This window comes from Microtus oregoni, unplaced genomic scaffold, assembly GCF_018167655.1.
Source record: "Microtus oregoni isolate MIOR12 unplaced genomic scaffold, Mior012 000003F_ref0000135, whole genome shotgun sequence".
Lineage (NCBI taxonomy): Eukaryota > Metazoa > Chordata > Mammalia > Rodentia > Cricetidae > Microtus > Microtus oregoni.
The window spans coordinates 19367478-19385596 of NW_024543062.1; the positions used below are offsets into that span (position 1 = coordinate 19367478).

At 46.8% G+C, this 18119-nt stretch overlaps 2 protein-coding genes across 4 annotated transcripts; one reads left to right on the plus strand and one right to left on the minus strand.

Annotated features, from left to right (window-relative positions):
* Nucleotides 1–1056: 1056 nt before the first annotated feature.
* Nucleotides 1057–18114, minus strand: Gtf2h3 (general transcription factor IIH subunit 3). 3 transcript variants are annotated; one of them, XM_041649051.1, is made up of 13 exons: nucleotides 18060–18114; nucleotides 14363–14442; nucleotides 12705–12811; nucleotides 12450–12616; nucleotides 10318–10380; nucleotides 9322–9351; nucleotides 8654–8682; nucleotides 8003–8077; nucleotides 6676–6729; nucleotides 3565–3633; nucleotides 2442–2577; nucleotides 2284–2320; nucleotides 1057–2199 (listed from the first exon to the last, which is right to left on the minus strand). In XM_041649051.1, the coding sequence occupies exons 1-13, from the start codon at nucleotides 18070–18072 to the stop codon at nucleotides 2130–2132; spliced, it is 930 nt and encodes a 309-aa protein (XP_041504985.1). In that variant the 5' UTR covers nucleotides 18073–18114; the 3' UTR covers nucleotides 1057–2129. The 3 variants fall into 3 exon arrangements, with proteins under 3 accessions (XP_041504985.1, XP_041504986.1, XP_041504987.1); XM_041649052.1 differs by lacking the exon at nucleotides 18060–18114 and adding an exon at nucleotides 17382–17474; XM_041649053.1 differs by lacking the exon at nucleotides 14363–14442 and having other exon boundaries at nucleotides 18060–18100.
* LOC121446428 (protein transport protein Sec61 subunit gamma) lies at nucleotides 15926–16333 on the plus strand. The gene has a single exon (XM_041649054.1). The coding sequence runs from the start codon at nucleotides 15977–15979 to the stop codon at nucleotides 16181–16183; it is 207 nt and encodes a 68-aa protein (XP_041504988.1). The 5' UTR covers nucleotides 15926–15976; the 3' UTR covers nucleotides 16184–16333.
* Nucleotides 18115–18119: the final 5 nt, after the last annotated feature.

Consider the following 18119-nt stretch of genomic DNA (forward strand, 5'->3'; position numbering starts at 1 on the left):
ATCCCAGTCATGGCCCTGCAGACTCCTGTGTAAGGCCATCAACTGCATCTCGTGTTTTCTCTATGGTAACACCAAATGCACTATGAGCAAAGCCAGAGAACCTTAGAATTAGCCCAAGGTGCCTCTTGCCTAGTTACCATATTCAAAATCTGTATATTTCTTCGTTTGACCCAGGCCGTGTTGTGTTTCCTTCAATCCCAGCCAAAAACGGTTCACTGCCTCAAAAGCAGGCAGCCAGTGTCATGGAAAACCCTCCAGTGGTGAAGGCTAGTTCAATCTGGGCAGTGGTGGCACACACCTACAATCAGTGGAGTAACATGGTCCTCCCCCTTCAAAGACAGCTAGTGGCCCATGGATGTTTCCACTCCCACTGTCATTATCCATTAGCCACGGCTAACTGGCTTGGACTTCTGTCACCTCAGGCAGAGGTCCGTGATCGGCAGCGGCCCACACAGCAACAGCTGGAAGAAATGGCACCTGCACTTGCCCCTGCCACCTTTATATGTAGGCCCTCCAGGCACCAGCTCCTCAGTCCCAAATGGGCCCGAATGGAGACAACTCAGGGGTCAGTTCTGTCCTCCCCCAACATGGCCCTGGAGATGAGTCAGGTCACAGTACCTGCTGAGCTATCATGCCAGCCTGCTGATTTGTGTTGTTGTTTGGGTTTAAGATTTTTATTCTTTGTGTACAGTTGTTTACACATGCATGCACGTCTGTGCACCATGTTTGTGCCTGGTGCATGTGGATGCCAGGAGAGGGCACTTGATGCCCTGGAACTGGAGCAACAAATAGTTGTGAGCTGCTTCCTGAGTGCTGGGAACTGGACCTGGGTCCTCTGGAAGGTCAGTGTTCTCAAGAAAGCTTTTAGTAATTAAAAACAAAAACTGCTCAATGCAAGCTGAGTGGTGGTGGCACACGCCTTTAATCCAACACTTAGGAGGATCTCTGTGAGTCTGTTCTACAAAGTGAGTTCCAACACAGCCAGGGCTATTATGCAGAAAAACTGTCTCGAAAAAACTAATGAAAATATCTAGAAAAATACTTTAAGAAAATTAGTAAATATAAAAATAGAATTTTTATTGTTGAAATTACAAGTGTTTCGATTAAACTCATTTACATTTTAGTATTCAACAGTTCTCCAACATTAATGTTATTCTATTAGAAAATGACAGGGTTATACCTCTAGATAGCTCCTTTTCCCCATGAGGTGGCTCTGACCCCAGGCGACAAACTCTTCCCTCGCGTGTGTCTCTGACAACCTTTACCACAGCCCCTGCGATTGCTCCTTTTGTATATTTAAATTCAGATTTTATACATTTTTGTTGAAAACCATTACTAATAATCTTGGTTAACTCTGTGCAAATATGAGGGCATACCAGACAAATACAGAACAGCTAACAGCTGCGGGGAGCCTCGAGTCAGCAGGTCTCCTACACTGACTACTGGTTTGGTTTGGTTTGTTTTTGTAAATGAAGTGGCAAGATGCAACCCTGATTGATTTCAACTCACTGCGTAGACCAGGCTGGCCTCAATCTCTGCACCCTGAGTGCTGGGATTGAAGGCTTATGCCTTTAGGTCAGGTTACATTTAAATATAGTTAAAGGAAACAACTTATTTGATATAAAATGTTCATTTTCTTAAAAGACAGGCAGGATCTGAATTCCAAACCTTCCTGACCCAGGATTCCAGGCATGTGCACACCAGTCCAACCAAGATGCTTTGTCATGACTGATGATGACCCAATGCTGGTCACCTTCCCGAGTGGCATTCCAACTTCACTCACTGCCCATCTTTTAGTACAGAAAGCCCAGAATGTAGATGATAAGCTGTGACGGAGGACAAATCTAAGGACAAAATCCCAGGCGGCTGCAGCGGAGCAGTGGGGTGCTGGCCGAGGACCTGCAAGGCGGGGATTCAACACCCAGCCCCAAGGAAGAGAGCAACAACAGATGAACCAGGCTTCTGCTAAGCAACAGACAGAAAGTGTTAACCCTGTGCTTGTCCCCTTTCCATTGAACATGGGAGGCTTGGGGTGCACGTCAGCTCCACCCTACAAGCACAGGATGAGAGCAGCGCCCTCCAGGGAGAGCAGGCGGCAGCAAGAAGGGGAAACGCGTGCACATCGCTCATCACAGGGCCACCTTCTGTTTCTTTTTCTTAGCCTTCAGTACAGGAGGGAGCGAGATCTTAAAGGCTGTCCTGGAACGATAGAGAGAGAAGAACATTTCAGGGCTCGGAAGTCCTTGGGAACCCACTCCCATCAGCACCTGTGAAGATACTCACTCGCACGTGGTGCAGATGGGGCTGAAATTGCAGAAAACTGTTCAAAATTTAAAAAAAACAAAACAAAAACAAGGAAATAAGGATTTGAAAACCAGATTTCGTTCTGTGCTGCCCCATTCCCCAACAGAGACAAGAAGAAAAACTACACGTGAGCTTACTGGACAGACACACGGAGCAGACATAGCCAATCTCAATGAGACTTCGGTGACAGAAGCAGGCAGCCCTGTAGTCCACGTGGATCGGAGGCGGGAGGATTAGCTGAGATCGCTGATCTTGATCCGGAAGAAAAACCCACTGTTTAAAAAAAAACAAATAAACAAAAAACAGAAAAAATATACAAGGAACTTTTTTTTTTAAATATTTATTTATTATGTATACAATATTCTGTCTGTTTGTATGCCTGCAGGCCAGAAGAGGGCACCAGACCCTATTACAGATGGTTGTGAGCCACCATGTGGTTGCTGGGAATTGAACTCAGGACCTTTGGAAGAGCAGGCAATGCTCTTAACCACTGAGCCATCTCTCCAGCCCCTACAAGGAACTTTTAAAACAGCAACAGTCCAGACACAGACAACAGAGTTTAGCCAATCATCACACACAGACAAGCAGCAGCGTTAGCCAATCATACAGACAACAGCTTAACCAGTCATCACACAGACAGCAGAGCTCAGCCAGTCGTCACACTCAAGAGCAGATCTTAGCCAATCAGCACCAGAATACTAACTAGAGCCTGTCCTCTGGGGCTGATTATATGGCTGGCTCAGTGGGGAAAGGTACATGAGAGCAAGCCTGGATGAGCTGAGTTCCATTCCTAGAGCCCACACTGGTAGGAGAGAACTGCTCCTGCCTGTTGGCTTCTGCCCTCCACATGCACTCAGGGGACGTAACATACACAAAATAATAATTTCCTTTAACACCTATTAAGATTCATTGTTATTCATCCCACAATTTTTTTTTTAATTTTTCATTTAATTTGTGCACTTGTATGTGTGTGAGCACATACACATGGCAGGCAGAAGACAACTGGTAGGAGGTGATTCTCTCCTTTCCCCATACAGATCCTGAGATTGAGCTCAGGTCATCAGGCTTGGCGGCAAGCACCCTTACTCCCTGAGCCATGCTGTCAGCCCCACGCCACTCTGCTATATAATCATATGACATCTGCAAAAACTTTCAGAGTTCAAAGACCTGGAAGCCTACCCTTCTCAGCCTGGGAACCCTGAAGCCATTCTCTCCCAGCAATTCCTACCCTGGTATTTTAGAGATGGCCCAATAACTCACCAGTAAGTACTGCAGGAGGGAAGGCATCTGAGGCACCTTCAGGTACAATCCCCCTGTAATGTCACAAGCCTGTAAGACAGAGGGGTCATGAACAACACAGAACCTTGGCATTCCCAGGGGAGTGGGGTTCATGAGGACTCCACAGGTCTCTAAGTCAGCTGGTGTGAGGTTCATGTATTCACTCCTGCCCACACTACAGACACGATACTCAGCTCTGCTCCAGTGAGGTTCATGTATTCACTCCTGCCCACACTACAGACACGATACTCAGCTCTGCTCCAGTGAGGTTCATGTATTCACTCCTGCCCACACTACAGACACGATACTCAGCTCTGCTCCAGTGAGGTTCATGTATTCACTCCTGCCCACACTACAGACACGATACTCAGCTCTGCTCCAGTGAGGTTCATGTATTCACTCCTGCCCACACTACAGACACGATACTCAGCTCTGCTCCAGTGAGGTTCATGTATTCACTCCTGCCCACACTACAGACACGATACTCAGCTCTGCTCCAGTGAGGTTCATGTATTCACTCCTGCCCACACTACAGACACGATACTCAGCTCTGCTCCAGTGAGGTTCATGTATTCACTACTGCCCATACTACAGACACGATCACTCAGCTCTGCTCCAGACTCCCAGGCTACTGTATCTCTTCCTCAGGTGAGCTCCTAGCACTGCCAACAGGCAGGACAGCCCCTGGCAGCATCATTCTCTTGCCCTCTGTGCCATTCAGCCTATTATGAGCTTCCCAATGCTTTGCTTTAAAGTTTCCTTGCTAGTTTTAAGGGGGAGGAGGGAGAAGAGCACATCGGGCTGCTGGGCACAAAACTGATGTTATAGATTTTAATTTCCATGACAATCAAGTGGGTGATGGGGAAGGAAAGCTGAGGGAAGGCAAGGGCCAAGTCTAGGTAGCAGGGGAGAAGTGCCAAGGCACTAGGCCACAACAGCCCAGGTTAACTATGGTTTTAGGCAACACCACCCTTGGGTCCACAGGAAAAGAGAAGATGTGGAGTGAACAGAAGGCCAAGGCAAGGACTTGGGTATTAGCCAAAGTGTGCTGGGATGCTAGGGATGGGGTGGGGGCAGTTAAGCAAGGGAGTAACATGGCCTGTCTTATGCCATCATCAGCATCTTTCTGACTCCCAAGATGACAGACTGAGTGTGCTAAGAGAGCCCAGATGTCTGCAAGCCCCACAGAAGGGGTAGTTAGGAAAGAAGACAGGAGTGGGATTCAGCATCTGTGCTGAGGACAGATTCATCCAGATCACAGCAGTATGGAAAGGGAGGAAGAGAAAGAGGGAAAGCAGGGTGGCTGCCCTGTGAACCATGCTCTGCTCAGAGACAGGGCTCAGAGTTTGGGAGAAGCCACTGCGCAGAAAAGCCAGAGCTCTGTCCGCCCGTGACTTGAGGTCCAGGAGCCGATGGCATGTGCACCGAGGCATCCTGGTGAGGGACAGGGCCAGAGCCAGCTTTCAACCAGAGTTATCTCCAAGTTAACGAGACAGCCTTTGAGAGCTGCAAATCAAGTCACCTTGAAAGCCTAATACATAAGGCAATGGGAACTGCAACAGTGTAGTTACATAAAGCCAGGGTGGCTGAGGAGCTGAGGGAGGCAGCAGTCACCCTCATCTGAACATGACACAGACACAAGCACTGATGTCATATGGCGCCCACACCCAGGACTAACTCCTACACTGTGTCTCATCCTCACGGGGAGGGATACTAGATTTTAAATAAAATGTAATGAATTCTTAGGTATCTTAAACAATTCCTTAAAATGCACTTATGCATTAAAAACAAAAAACAGGCTAGGTGGTGGTGGCACAAGACTTTAATCCCAGTACTTGGGAGGCAGAGGCAGGAGAATTTCTGTGAGTTTGAGGCCAGCCTGATCTACAGAGCGAGTTCCAGGACAGCCAGGGCTACACAGAGAAACCCTGTCTCAAAACACAAAAAAACAAAATAAACAAACAAAAAATACCACATGCCTACTGTCAAGTTGAGCCCAAGAACTGACAAGTGCAGCTCTCTCGGACCTGCGCATGCTCCCTCCCCTCAGCCCAGCACCAGCCCTTTTCACTGATGACTGATCTTCAAGGACGTAACTCTTTAAGGAAATGTTGAAGGGAAAGGAAGGGATATTAACAATTGTCTTTACGTTTATTATTTGTGTGTGCACACATATGCAAGCCATGGCACACGAATGGAGACCAGAGGAGAACTTGAGGGAGCGGTGCTCTCCTTCCAGCATATGTGTTCAAGTCATCAGCTTTGGGCACAGGCACCTTTAGCCACTGAGCAATCTCACTGGCCCAGAAATACTTCTTGTGAGCAAAAGGCAGTCACCCATGGCTTGCTGATTATTTCAGGTGTGTGACCTTTACACCCTCGCCATTCTGGTAAAATCAAAAGATTTAGTTTCAAACTTCTGCTCAAAGAGCAGCATCTAAAGCAGGTGAACTGCTATGAATGTGACCCCAGCCTGGGCTAGAGTAAGATCTTACCACCCCTGCCCCCCCAAACCCCAAAGCAACACCTTGTAGTGGGATATCTGTACACTGTGTGAAGATGTATTGCTGTGATTGGTGCAATAAAAAGCTGAACAGCCGATAGCTGGGCAGGAGAGTATAGGCAGGATCTGGGCAGAGAGCGAGCTCTGGGAAGAAAGGCAGAGGTGCCAGCCAGACGAGGAGGAAGCAGGATGGGAAGTATGGAGATGAGGAACAGGGCAGAATGTAAATTAATATGTTAAGTTATAAGAGCTAGTTGGGAACAAGCCTAAGCTAAGGTCGAGCTTTTATAATTAATGTCCCCAATGTCATTATTTGCAGGCTAGTGGGTCCACGAGAAAGCACGACTACAACATCTAACAGTAATTCCCAAGACATATAAATAATGCAACGTACAGAATTTACATTTTCCTCGAAAATTAAATTATTTCCTAGAAAACTGAATAGTGGGGGAGGCATGGTGTTACAAACTTTTCAATCTCCACACTCGGGAGGCAGAAGCAGGTAGACCTCTGTGAGTCCAGATCCAGCTACAGCTACAGTGAGGTCCTGTCTCAAGACAAACAACCAGAAACACCCCCTGGAAACATACCTGTTGGAGAAGCCCGGAATCCGAGTCTAGGACGCAGGCATCGATGAGAATATTCTGAAAGGAGCATTTAAAACATTACAGCAATGGTTATGGCTGTCTCAGACGGCTAGACTCTATTCTCTTTTATCTTTTTTTTTTTTGACAGGTTCTCAACTCTATAGTCTAGACTGACATAGAATTTGTGCTAATCCTCCTGCCTCCACCTCCCTAGTATTGGTAGAGATGTGCTCCATTTTGTCCAATCAGACTCTATCCCTAAAATGGGTACTTTAACATGTCCAGTGATGCTGCACGGTGGACACTGGCTTCTGAAACATCCAGTCCAGGTCCCAATCCTGTCTCCAAAGCCTGACCCCTTTTCACTGCAACATGCACCACACTGAAGGTAATACTGGGCTCCAGTGGTGCTGTATGTTCCAACTGAGGCTTAGAGGAGGCTGGAGAGATGGTGCAGTGGCTAAGGGCACTGGCTGCCCTTCCAGAGGACCCTGATTCAGTTTCCAGCACCCACATCCTATCTAACAACCATCTGTAACTAGTTCCACCAGCTCTACCACCCTCCCGCGGCTTCTACGGGCACCAGAAGTGCACATGTTGCATGTATATTTCTGCAGGCAGAACACTTGGACACATTAAAAAAAAAAACAGAGAATGAAGATGATGCATCAGGTTATCCGAACATCTCAGTTATCTGCACAGCACATGCCACACTAGCATCAAAAGAAAAACTGTAGGTGAATGGCGCACACCGTTAGCCAGCTGCCCAGCAGACTGACACAGGGGCTTCTCAAGTTCCAGGCCTGTGTGGACTGCAGGGAGCTGACACCAGCCTGGGCAAGTTAGCAAGAGCCCACCTGTCTCAACACAAAACAAGAAGCTCCTGGGGACACTCAGGTCACGTAGAGCTCATCACATACGTGAAAAGTCTTGGGTTAAATGACACTGCCAAAAATTAAAAAAATACAAAAGATGGAAAAGCTGAGGGTTCCTGTATCAAACCGCCAACCCGAGAGTCTTAGCCACATGTGGGCTAACGGGATGAGCAGCATGACACCTGCTACAAGCTGGAGTGTTCTGAGAACACCGCCCAGTCGCAAGGACCCAGGATGACAGGTACCCTGTGTGGATTCTGAATCCCCAAGCCACAACCAGAACCACACTGAATGACAGTGATCACATTTTTGGGTTTTTTGTTTTGTTTTTTGAGCCTCGGGATGTCCTAGAACTCTCTATATGGACCAGCCTGGACTCCAACTCAGAAAGGTATGCACCACCACACCCAGCCTCCGAGGATTTCTCTCAGAAATCAGGAAGGCTGATGTCTCACCTGCTTCTGAGCAGCAAAGATGACGTTCATGAAGTTCATGTACTGCAGTGCGCTGTCCTCTGCAGCCTTGATCACCTGCAAACACAGCTGTTCGACCTCAAGCACCTCCCAGGACTCACTGGGACATGACCTGCTCCAAGTCAAAGACGGGGCCACTTCTCCAGTCTATCTTCCTACTTAGTACTAAACCCCCGAAGTGAATGGTGATACCAGATCCGTCCTGGTCCTTGATAGACTGATGGGCATCTGTCCAGCGTATCCAGCATGCACTGGGAGGCCAGGGGACAACACTGGGAGTTAGTTTTCTCCATACACGTGGGCCCTGGGGACTGAAGTCATCAGGCTAGGCACCTTTACTCACAGAGCCATCTCACTGGCCCAAGAGCTCTTGATTTTAGAAATATTAATTTTCTATAAAAGTAACAATGTTGAAAATGCTTTTCCAGATGGCTTTGTGAGACAGGGTCTTACTATGCAGCCCTGGCTGATCTGGAACTTGCTATGTAGGATCACATTGTCCTTCAACTCACAGAGATCAGCCTGAGTCTCCCTCTTCCAGTGCTGGATTTAAATGTCTGTGACATCACACCTGGACTCATTCCCATGGTTTCCACCTGTCTGCAGTTATATCTAAATTGTGTATAACCTTACCAATATCCTTGATTTCATCTCCTGATTATCTATAAAAAGACAAAAACAGATAATTTAACAAACAAGATAGCTTAAAAAGTATATGGTTTTCTAAGCAATTGTTATTCTATATTATTTTGAGAAAGGATCTCACTCTACAGCCCTGACTGGCCTGGAACTTATTATGTAGACCAGGCTGGCCTTGAACTCATAGAGATTTGCCTGCCTCTGAGTGTTCAGCAATTCTTTTTTTTTTTTAATTTATTTATTAAGTATACAATATTCTGTCTGCATATATGCCTGCAGGCCAGAAGAGGGCACCAGATCTCTTTGCAGATGGTTGTGAGCCACCATGTGGTTGCTGGGAATTGAACTAAGGACCTTCGGAAGAGCAAGCAATGCTCTTAACCGCTGAGCCATCACGCCAGCCCTCAGCAATTCTTTTTTTTTTTTTTTTTTTTTTTGGTTTTTCGAGACAGGGTTTCTCTGTGGCTTTGGAGCCTGTCCTGGAACTAGCTCTGTAGACCAGGCTGGCCTCGAACTCACAGAGATCCGCCTGCCTCTGCCTCCCAAGTGCTGGGATTAAAGGCGTGCGCCACCAATGCCCGGCCTCAACAATTCTTAAATACCCCACCAAGCATGCAGCACTAAAATCAAAGGGCGGTAATTGCAAAACAGTCAGCTCCTACCTTTAACTGCCTTGCTCACTCTGTGAATATCTGGATTGTTAACATTAAGGAAAATAAACATGCTGCTTCACAAACATCCACACTAATAGGAAAACAGACCTTCAGACTTTAAGCCAGCCCCCTCCCATCTCCTGCCATGACAGCCATATGGGTGGGCCTGGGTTTAGTACCCAATTCTGAACTCAGCAAGGGAAGAATGAGCTCTGCACTGAAGCCCACAGGACAGACAGCTGACCATCCACCATCCCTGATACCAAAACTGGGGCCACACCCAAATCAGTGGGTCCCTCCAGCGAGATGATGAATTTGAAAGGCATAAAGAGGATCGGGACAACTGGATAAAAACGCCAGGACGTAAACGCACTTAATACTGTTCAAAGACACTTCACAAAAGTGAAGTGAGAGCCCACGACACGTGAAATCAGGAAGAGTCTAGCTGCCCTGTGCTTCGGGCCAGGTCACCTGCTCACCCACAGTGCCACTCACTAATTAAACCGTGAGATTGGTAAACAACTTTTAAAATCAGTACCAGAGATGGCAATTCAAGGAATAAGATTAAAGCAAGTACTAGACTATCAGAGTAAGAAGCAAGAAGCTGGAGAAATGGCTCAGCAAGGCACAACACCGGTTGCTCTTGCAGAGATCCCAACCTCGGTGCCTAGCATCTACATGGTGGTTCAACCACCTGCAACTCCAGTTCTAGGGGATTTAATTCCCTCTTTTGACTTCCACATGTTCCAGACACCCACACTGTACACAGAGATATACTCAGGCAAAACACTCATTCTTAAAATAAGATAAACAAAACAAAACAAAAGAAACAAAGCAATACCTCACTAAGAAGCAGCACCAGGCTTTTCGGATAGTCATGGAAACACCCTGAAGGGCCAAAGGAGCCACTGCACATGAGTGTTAGAGAACAAGGTCTTGGAGAAGCCACCAGCTAAACACCCTCGCTAAAAAAGGCTGCTTTGGAACACACTAGCATAAGGATACAGCAAAGGGCTTTGGCGAGGGATCCTGCTAGCAATGTCTCTGTGTGCTGGCCCTTTATGTCACCTGCAAATGTAAAAGAGCACAAAATGGGGAAATTCTAAGTCTTTTTTTTCAAATAAAGTCACTATGAAATGCAAGTATTCATGAATGAATCACAAGATGACTTGTTCAAAGTGGATTTCAAAACACGGAGACGAGTAATCAGCAAACCCAAGTAAGCTACTCCATGCCTCTCTTCAAAGTGTCTAGGTGTTTATTTAGGGGAAAGAGAGGCAGAGATGGGAGTTGGTATTTAGAGGCTGGAGAGAGACTGGAAAGGTGACTGAGTTCTTAAGAGCTCTGGCTGCTCTTCCAGAAGACCTGGGTTCAAAGCCCAGCATCCAAGTGGGGGCTCATAATCATTTATAACACCAGCTCCAAGGGATCTGATACCCTCTTCTGGCCTCCACAAAAACCAGGCACACACATGGTGCATAGACACACATGCTGGCAAAACATTCATACACATAAAGTAAAATAAACCAAGATGAAAAGTAAAAAACTAAAATAAAGGACGTGGAATTTTATTTAGGATAAGGTTCTTGAGAAGGCCAGTAGGATGGCCTTGAAACAGTGTGCACACCTAGCATTACTCAGCTGTACACTCAGAACTGGTTAAGATGGAGCCAGGTGTGGTAGCCTACACCTTTAATCCCACTGTGCTGGAGGTGGAGGCAGACAGATTTCTGTGAATCTGAGGCTAGCCTGGTCTACACAGCAAGCTCCAAGCCAGTCAGGGAGATACAGGAAGATTTTTGTCTCAAAAGAATTTATTGTTTAGAAACCCAATTTAAAAAAAAAAAAATTGTGTGTGTATGTGTGTGTGTGTGTGGATGTGTACATGATGCCTGCAGAGGTCCAGAGGGTATTGGCTACCCTGGAGCTGGAGTTAGAGGGGGCACTGAGCCTCCCTACATGGGTGCTATGAACCAAACCTGGTTCCTCTCCAATAGCAGCAAGTGCTGCTAACCTCCAGGCATCTCTCCAGCTCTAGAACTCAGTTACTTCTTAGCAAGTGCCCATCCCCATGCTCTGACTGTAGAGCAGTTTCTATCATCTGAGACCATGGGCCCACATGTCTGTCCCAGCCCTGGGTCACTGTCAGTCCCTTCTCATCTCTAGAGTTCCTTTTTCCTCTAAGGACAGCTGCAGACCAAAGGCTGAAAGCCATGGCAGGCTGCAGGGACATTAGAGCCCTGAGCTGGGAAAGGCACTGTTGACTTTAAAGATGGCAACACTGGAGGCTGCAGCGGTTTGGATGAAAATGGCTGCCACAGGCTCATACATGTGAATTCCTGGGCCCCAGTTGGAGGAACTGTTTGGGAAGGATTGGGAGGTGTGGTCTTGTTGGAGATTTGTCACCAGAGGTGGACTGTAAGGTTTCAAAAATTCATGCCATTTCCAGTTAGCTCTTCCCCTACTCTGTGCTTTTGAATTAGATGTAAATTCTCAGCTACTGCTCCAGCACCAATCCCACCTGCCTGCTGCCATGCTCCCTACCACGAAGGTTCTACTACCCTTTGGAACCATGAATCCCAAATTAAACGCTTTGTAAGTTGCCCTGGTCATAGTGCTTTTTAACAGCAATAGAAACGTAACTAAGATGGACAGATGCATGAGCCTCCCCTAGCTGGGGAGCCATTAACAACCGATGGCCTGGGGTGGCAAGGTTGGCTTTTTTTAAGGGTGTGGTCCCTGACAGGGCAACCATACTCCAGGACATGGCCCATACCGTGAGAATATGGGCAACACAAGAGGGTTCTTTGTTTTGTTTTATTTTTTGTTTTTGAGACAAACTTTCTCCTGGAACTGGATAAGTAGACCAGGCTGGCTTAGAACTCACAGGAGATCTTCTGCCTCTGTCTCTTGAGTGCTGAAATCAAAGGCATTTGCAACCCTGGCCAGATTATTAAAGAGAGAGAGTTGGGAGGAGGTGAGGAAATAGGAAGGGTTAGGAAGAATGGGGTTGGCAAATATCACCAAAATACATGGTACACATGAAATCCTCAAAGATTCAATACAAACCTTACATTTTAAAAGTATACAACAGTTTCACTACAAGGAGGTAACAGTGACTATAGCCAGGCTCTTACTTTTGGTCATCAGATCTTTGATCTCCTCGGCGATCACCTCATTTGCAGCTGTCAACAATTCGTATTTCCCGTCTTTACTCCCGGAGGGATTATAGTCAGGAAGCGGGTTGCCAGGGTCTCCAAAGAAGTCTCCAAGTCTGCCATTCTTCCCCGGGTATAAGAATCGGCTGACAGGGTAGAGTAACCAGCATGTCTACACACGTGTATGAAACCAGCAAGGACTAGAAAGCAGCCCCAGCAGAGTGCTGGTCCTACCTTTCCTGGATGTGGCTGGCTATCACCGCCAGCTGGTTGGAGCGGTTCATGAAGAGGTGGGAATTCGCCAGCACCATCACAGCATCCATGCACTTGGATAAAGTGAACTGACAAACATGGGAAAAACAAGTCAGTTCCTGATGAAGACGGCATTGAAAAACCGATTGTTCATTACTTAGCTTTACTTATACACTAATGTGTTTAAGAAAGAGCCTTGCCCTGGGCAACAAATGTCCAGCAATTCACCTGTCTTTACCTCCCCGTCGTGACATGTGCCACTATGTGCCGATGGACAGTCACCGACATCCTACACAGTGACTCAACACTAAAAATCGGCTCAGCTCCGCTGCTCCTAAAACCGGAAGCACAGCACCTGAGAGGAAGCCTTCTTCTTTTTTTTTTTTTTAAAAAGATTTATTTATTTATTATGTATACAATATTCCGTCTGTGTGAATGCCTGCAGGCCAGAAGAGGGCACCAGACCCCATTATAGATGGTTGTGAGCCACCATGTGATTGCTGGGAATTGAACTCAGTACCTTTGGAAGAGGAGGCAATACTCTTAACCTCTGAGCCATCTCTCCAGCCCCGAGAGGAAGCCTTCTTGACTTTACTGACAGAATCGTTTATACACGAGAACATTACTTCTCAAATACTGGCATGGTGGGGCCACACATGTAAACTTGGAAGCCTTGAACTTAGGAGACAGAGGCAGCTGAACCAGAAGTTCATCCTCAGGCTGTACAGCAAGTTCAAGGCCAGCCTGGGATACCCAAATTCCTGTACTGAAAAAATTTTTTAAAAAAGCACAATCTCGTTTGTTTTGTTTTGTTTCAATAAATAAACTGTGTTTCATCAAAATTTAAAACTTGGGTCAATGAGATGGCTCAACAAATACAGGAACTTTGATGCCTGGGGAGCACTTAGAGAAAGAAGCAAACTAACTACAGGTGTCTACAACATGCAAGCATCCACACACATACACAAACAAAGACTAAATGTAAAAACACAAAAAGGATGACCCTACCTATCTCAAAACTCCAAAGACGAGGTCTGGTGGGATAGCTCAGTGGTTAAAGGTGCTTTAGACCAAGGCTGATGAGCTGAGCTCGATCCCTAGAGCGCACGATTGATGCAAAGAACAGGCCCCCGAAAGATGTTTCACTGACCTCCATATACGTGCTGCGGCACGCCATACTCCCTCCCCCAAGCAGATATATAACAGAAGACGCCTCCTCATACAAGAGATATAGGAACTGTTTAGAAAAGCAAAATAGACAGGAGGCAATCAGCTGCCTGCATACGTAGGCCGGAAGAGGGTGACAGTCAACAGGTCACCAGGCTTGAGGACTTCATGTGCATTCCTGGGTCCGGTGGGGCCAGGTACACATCTCCCTGCTCTAAGAACTCCCTGGTCTGTACGGTATAACTGGCGCTGTTATATGCTCACAGCTCTCCTTTCTGACAGTGTCTCTAGATGCCTAGACTGGAAAAATGAGCCTGACCTCCTGAGATCTGCCTGCCTCCACCTAAGGGCTAGGACTGGACGAGGGCCACCACACCCGGCTTGTAAGAACCCAATACTGCTTGCAAAGTAGTGGGTGGCATACACACAAACTGGAATTAAGGAGAATCGTGGGAAGGCTCAAGCCATCTTACCTGAGATCCCTTTAATGCTTGCTTTCCCCACCAAATCGGGTTGGTGTCAACTATGATAACCAGAAGATTCAACTCATCTTCTGCAAACAGGAACAAGAGCAACATTTCAAAATGTCAGCCTCATGAAACTGAAATACAGCCAACATTCCTGATGGTCATTTAATAACTAGAGGGCCTCATATGGCTATCATCCTCTGACGGATCATGAGCTCACCGAAAGAGCCAAGTTTCCTTAAAAATTATGGGCTGAAGATACAGCTAAATGATTAGAGTGCTTGCCTGGTATTGGGGAAGCCCTAGGTTTGAGAGCCAGTATCTCATTTTATAAAATAAGGGTCAGAGATGGCTTACGAGGTAAAGGCTTATGGCCATGCCCGATGACCAGAGTTCAATTCCTAGCATGCACATGGTTAGGTGAGTCCTGACTTAACAAAGCTGCCCACTAACACACACATAATAAATGTTAAGGAAAAAATTTAATTTTAAATGCTGGGGAATCCCAACATTTGGAGGAGGCAGATGGATCTCCCCAAGTTCAAAACCAGGTCCAGGCTGAGCTGACCAGGGCTGAGGAGCTGGGCAGACCTTCTTAGCGCTCACCTGCCCCCAGCACTATAAGCGCTAGGCTGTGGGTGGGGCATGCCAATCCTCTGCTCCTGGCATGTGGTGGACACTCCACAAACGTATACTGACTTAACCCAAAGGTATCCACATTTTAAAACCTGGTCTTGAGCTTACTGAATGAGCAACAGGAATCTCCACGATAGGATTTCAAGCAGATTAGGGACCCCTGAGCCACGAGGCTGGTCCATGAGCAGCCAGGATGAGCCATCGTACAACAGCCAAGCCAGCGGGGATTAAGAATCTTTATTTTATTTATTTAGTTAGTTTTTATTTATATAGCACAGGCTGGCCTCAAACACCTTGCGTAGCTAAGGATGACATCAAACTACTGATCCTTCAGTCTCTTCAGTACCAGCACATCTGGTGGGAAACAGTGCTGGGGACCAAACCAGGGCTCTGTGAATGTCAGGCAAGGACTCTTACTATATTGCTACATTCCCAGACCAGGGCCCAACTTTTTAAAAGAGCCAAAGAGGGGAAAACAATTCTTATGTGAACGATTGATTATTATTGTTGTTGTTGTTGTTGTTGTTATTATTATTATTGCTAGCTATCATGGAACTTGCTCTTGTAGACCAGGCTGGCCTCGAACTCACAGAGATCTGCCTGCCTCTGATTCCCAAATGCTGGGATGAAAAGCGTGAGCCTCCACTGCCCGGCTGTGAACAAAGTTTTGCCATGTAAAGGAATTAGGCCACTATCCACACTGACAGACACAACAAAGCAGGCCCAGCTAACACAAGCTTTCAACAAACAGCCACAGTAATAACTATGACTAGTGATGGAGGTCCTGGCTCTGAGTCCTCGAAGAACCTATGCTTCATTTACTCTGGTCCTGGGAATAAAATAAACACAGAAACTTCTACATGGTAAGAAAGGGCTCTGCCACCAAACGACAGCCCCAGCATTTTCTTACTTAAAAACAATTACATTAGTCCTTTCCTAAGCTACGTGTCTTTGCCTCCTCAAGCCGCCGTCCCGCAATCAGTCATGGATCAGGTGATGCAGTTTGTTGAGCCAAGTCGGCAGTTCGTAAAGGACTCAATTCGGCTGGTTAAAAGATGCACCAAACCCGACAGAAAAGAATTCCAGAAGATTGCCATGGCCACAGCCATAGGATTTGCTATCATGGGATTCATTGGCTTCTTTGTGAAACTGATCCATATCCCTATTAATAATATTATTGTGGGTGGCTGAATGCTTTCTCTTCGCGGGAACTAGGAGCAAATGAGGGTGTGAGAAGCTTATGAAGTAAAAAGTTGCCTGTATACTTTGTGTTTTCCTTTCCTTTTTCCCTCCCCAAGAGGTTTTGTATTTCTAAACTAAAATAATTTCAAAATAAACATTTTTCCCATGGGAAAAAAAAACAATTACATTTATTCTATATGAGTGAGAGCTTTGACTGCAGCTATGTATGTGTGCCACATTTATGAAGTGCCCTCAGAGGTTGGGAGATGGCACCATATTCCCTGGATGTTTCTGCAGCTCTGTGGCTGCTGGACTAACCAGGGTCCCCTGATAGTACTCTGAACCACTGAGTCATCTCCCTAGGAACCATGACCCTTTAAAACAGCATCTTAAAAAATTGCCCAGGCTGGCCTTGATTTGGTAACCTCCTACCTCTTGAGTATCTGGCACCACACCCAGCCAAGAGCCTGCACTTGAAGGGACAAAGCAACCCTGCCAGTGCCTGCTGTCATGAAAAGCCTGGATGTGCACATAATAACAGAGCTGGGCGAGTGTGTGCCCAACTTACTGCCTCCTACTTTCCTTCTCCCAGCCCAGCTTCTTCACCAGGACCATCCCCCACCTCTGGTTTCTGCAGAACCAAATCCTGCTTAGGCTCCCTTCCTTGATAGTACCAAGAAGACTAAGAAAGAAAACAATGCGCTGCCTGTCAGAAGTGTGTGCATGAAATGTCTCTGCCAAGCTCCTTCAGCCTCTGCCTCCCTGGCTGACAAGCTGTGCCAGGTCTGCCTTTCTCACAGAGGTGTGGGTCATGTCTATGACTGCTGAGTGCACTTCCCTAATTACTCTTGCTCCCCAGAATCCATTTCTCACACAGTAGCCAAAGCGATGCTTCTAATGTTGTCAATCTAAATAACTCGGGGCCAGTGAGAGGGCTCAGCTGGTAAAGGTGATTGCTTACAAGCCCGATGACCTGAGTTCAATCCCAGAAACCTAAACAATCAATAAGAGAACCGATTCCCACAAGTTTGCCTCTGACTTCCTAAGTGTGTGCGCTCTCTCTCTCTCTCTCTCTCTCTCTCGCACACGCACACACACACACACACACACACACACACACTAAATAAACGCAAGAATCTTTGGGAGGAAATGTAATTTAAAAGCTGTAACTAGCAGGTTAGTATATGAATAAGAGCCTCTCTCTCACCTTCCTCTATCCGCCCACTGCCCGTTTTGCTCTTCTAAGTTTAACCTCCCAGGATGTTTGTACTTAAAGTGAACTTCATAGTGTTGCTCAATCCAGTTCTAGTGCCTCCATCTCTAATGGAGTACTAACGAAAGACAGCCCTCTTGAACTTAGTTGTCACACATTTGGTCCTCAGAGCCCTGGTCACCTCTTGAAATGATTTCACTTGTCAACCGCCCCTCTCCACCGAATGACACCACACACTCAAATTTCCCTGTGTTGATTCTGTGCTGTACTCTCCAGTTTCGAGAATAACGTTCAGTACACGGGGACAATCCCAGTATTTACCGAACGACACACTGGCGTGCTAATGCAGGCCTGTAACCCCAGAACTCGGAAGGCTAAGGCAGGACAGGGCGCCTACGTAAAAATACTAGGGCTGGGGATGGGACTCAACTGGTAGGAAGCCTACTGAGAAAGCACAAAGATCTGAGTACCACGGGCACGCCTGTGATTTCCAGCACGCTAGAGGCTGGAGGATCAAGAGTTCAAGACCATCCTTGACATCACGAAATCTATGTGAGACCCTGTCTCAACAATGAAATTGCTGAGTGAACGAACGACTACACTGGCTGCTCGTTTAACAACCAAACGTGTCCCTCCCAGCCCAGCTCCGCGTCCGGCCCGTGCCACCCTCACCGTCTGTGGCCATGGTGCCCCTACGCCTCGGTGGAGAGCCGCCCACGGTTCGACACGCGC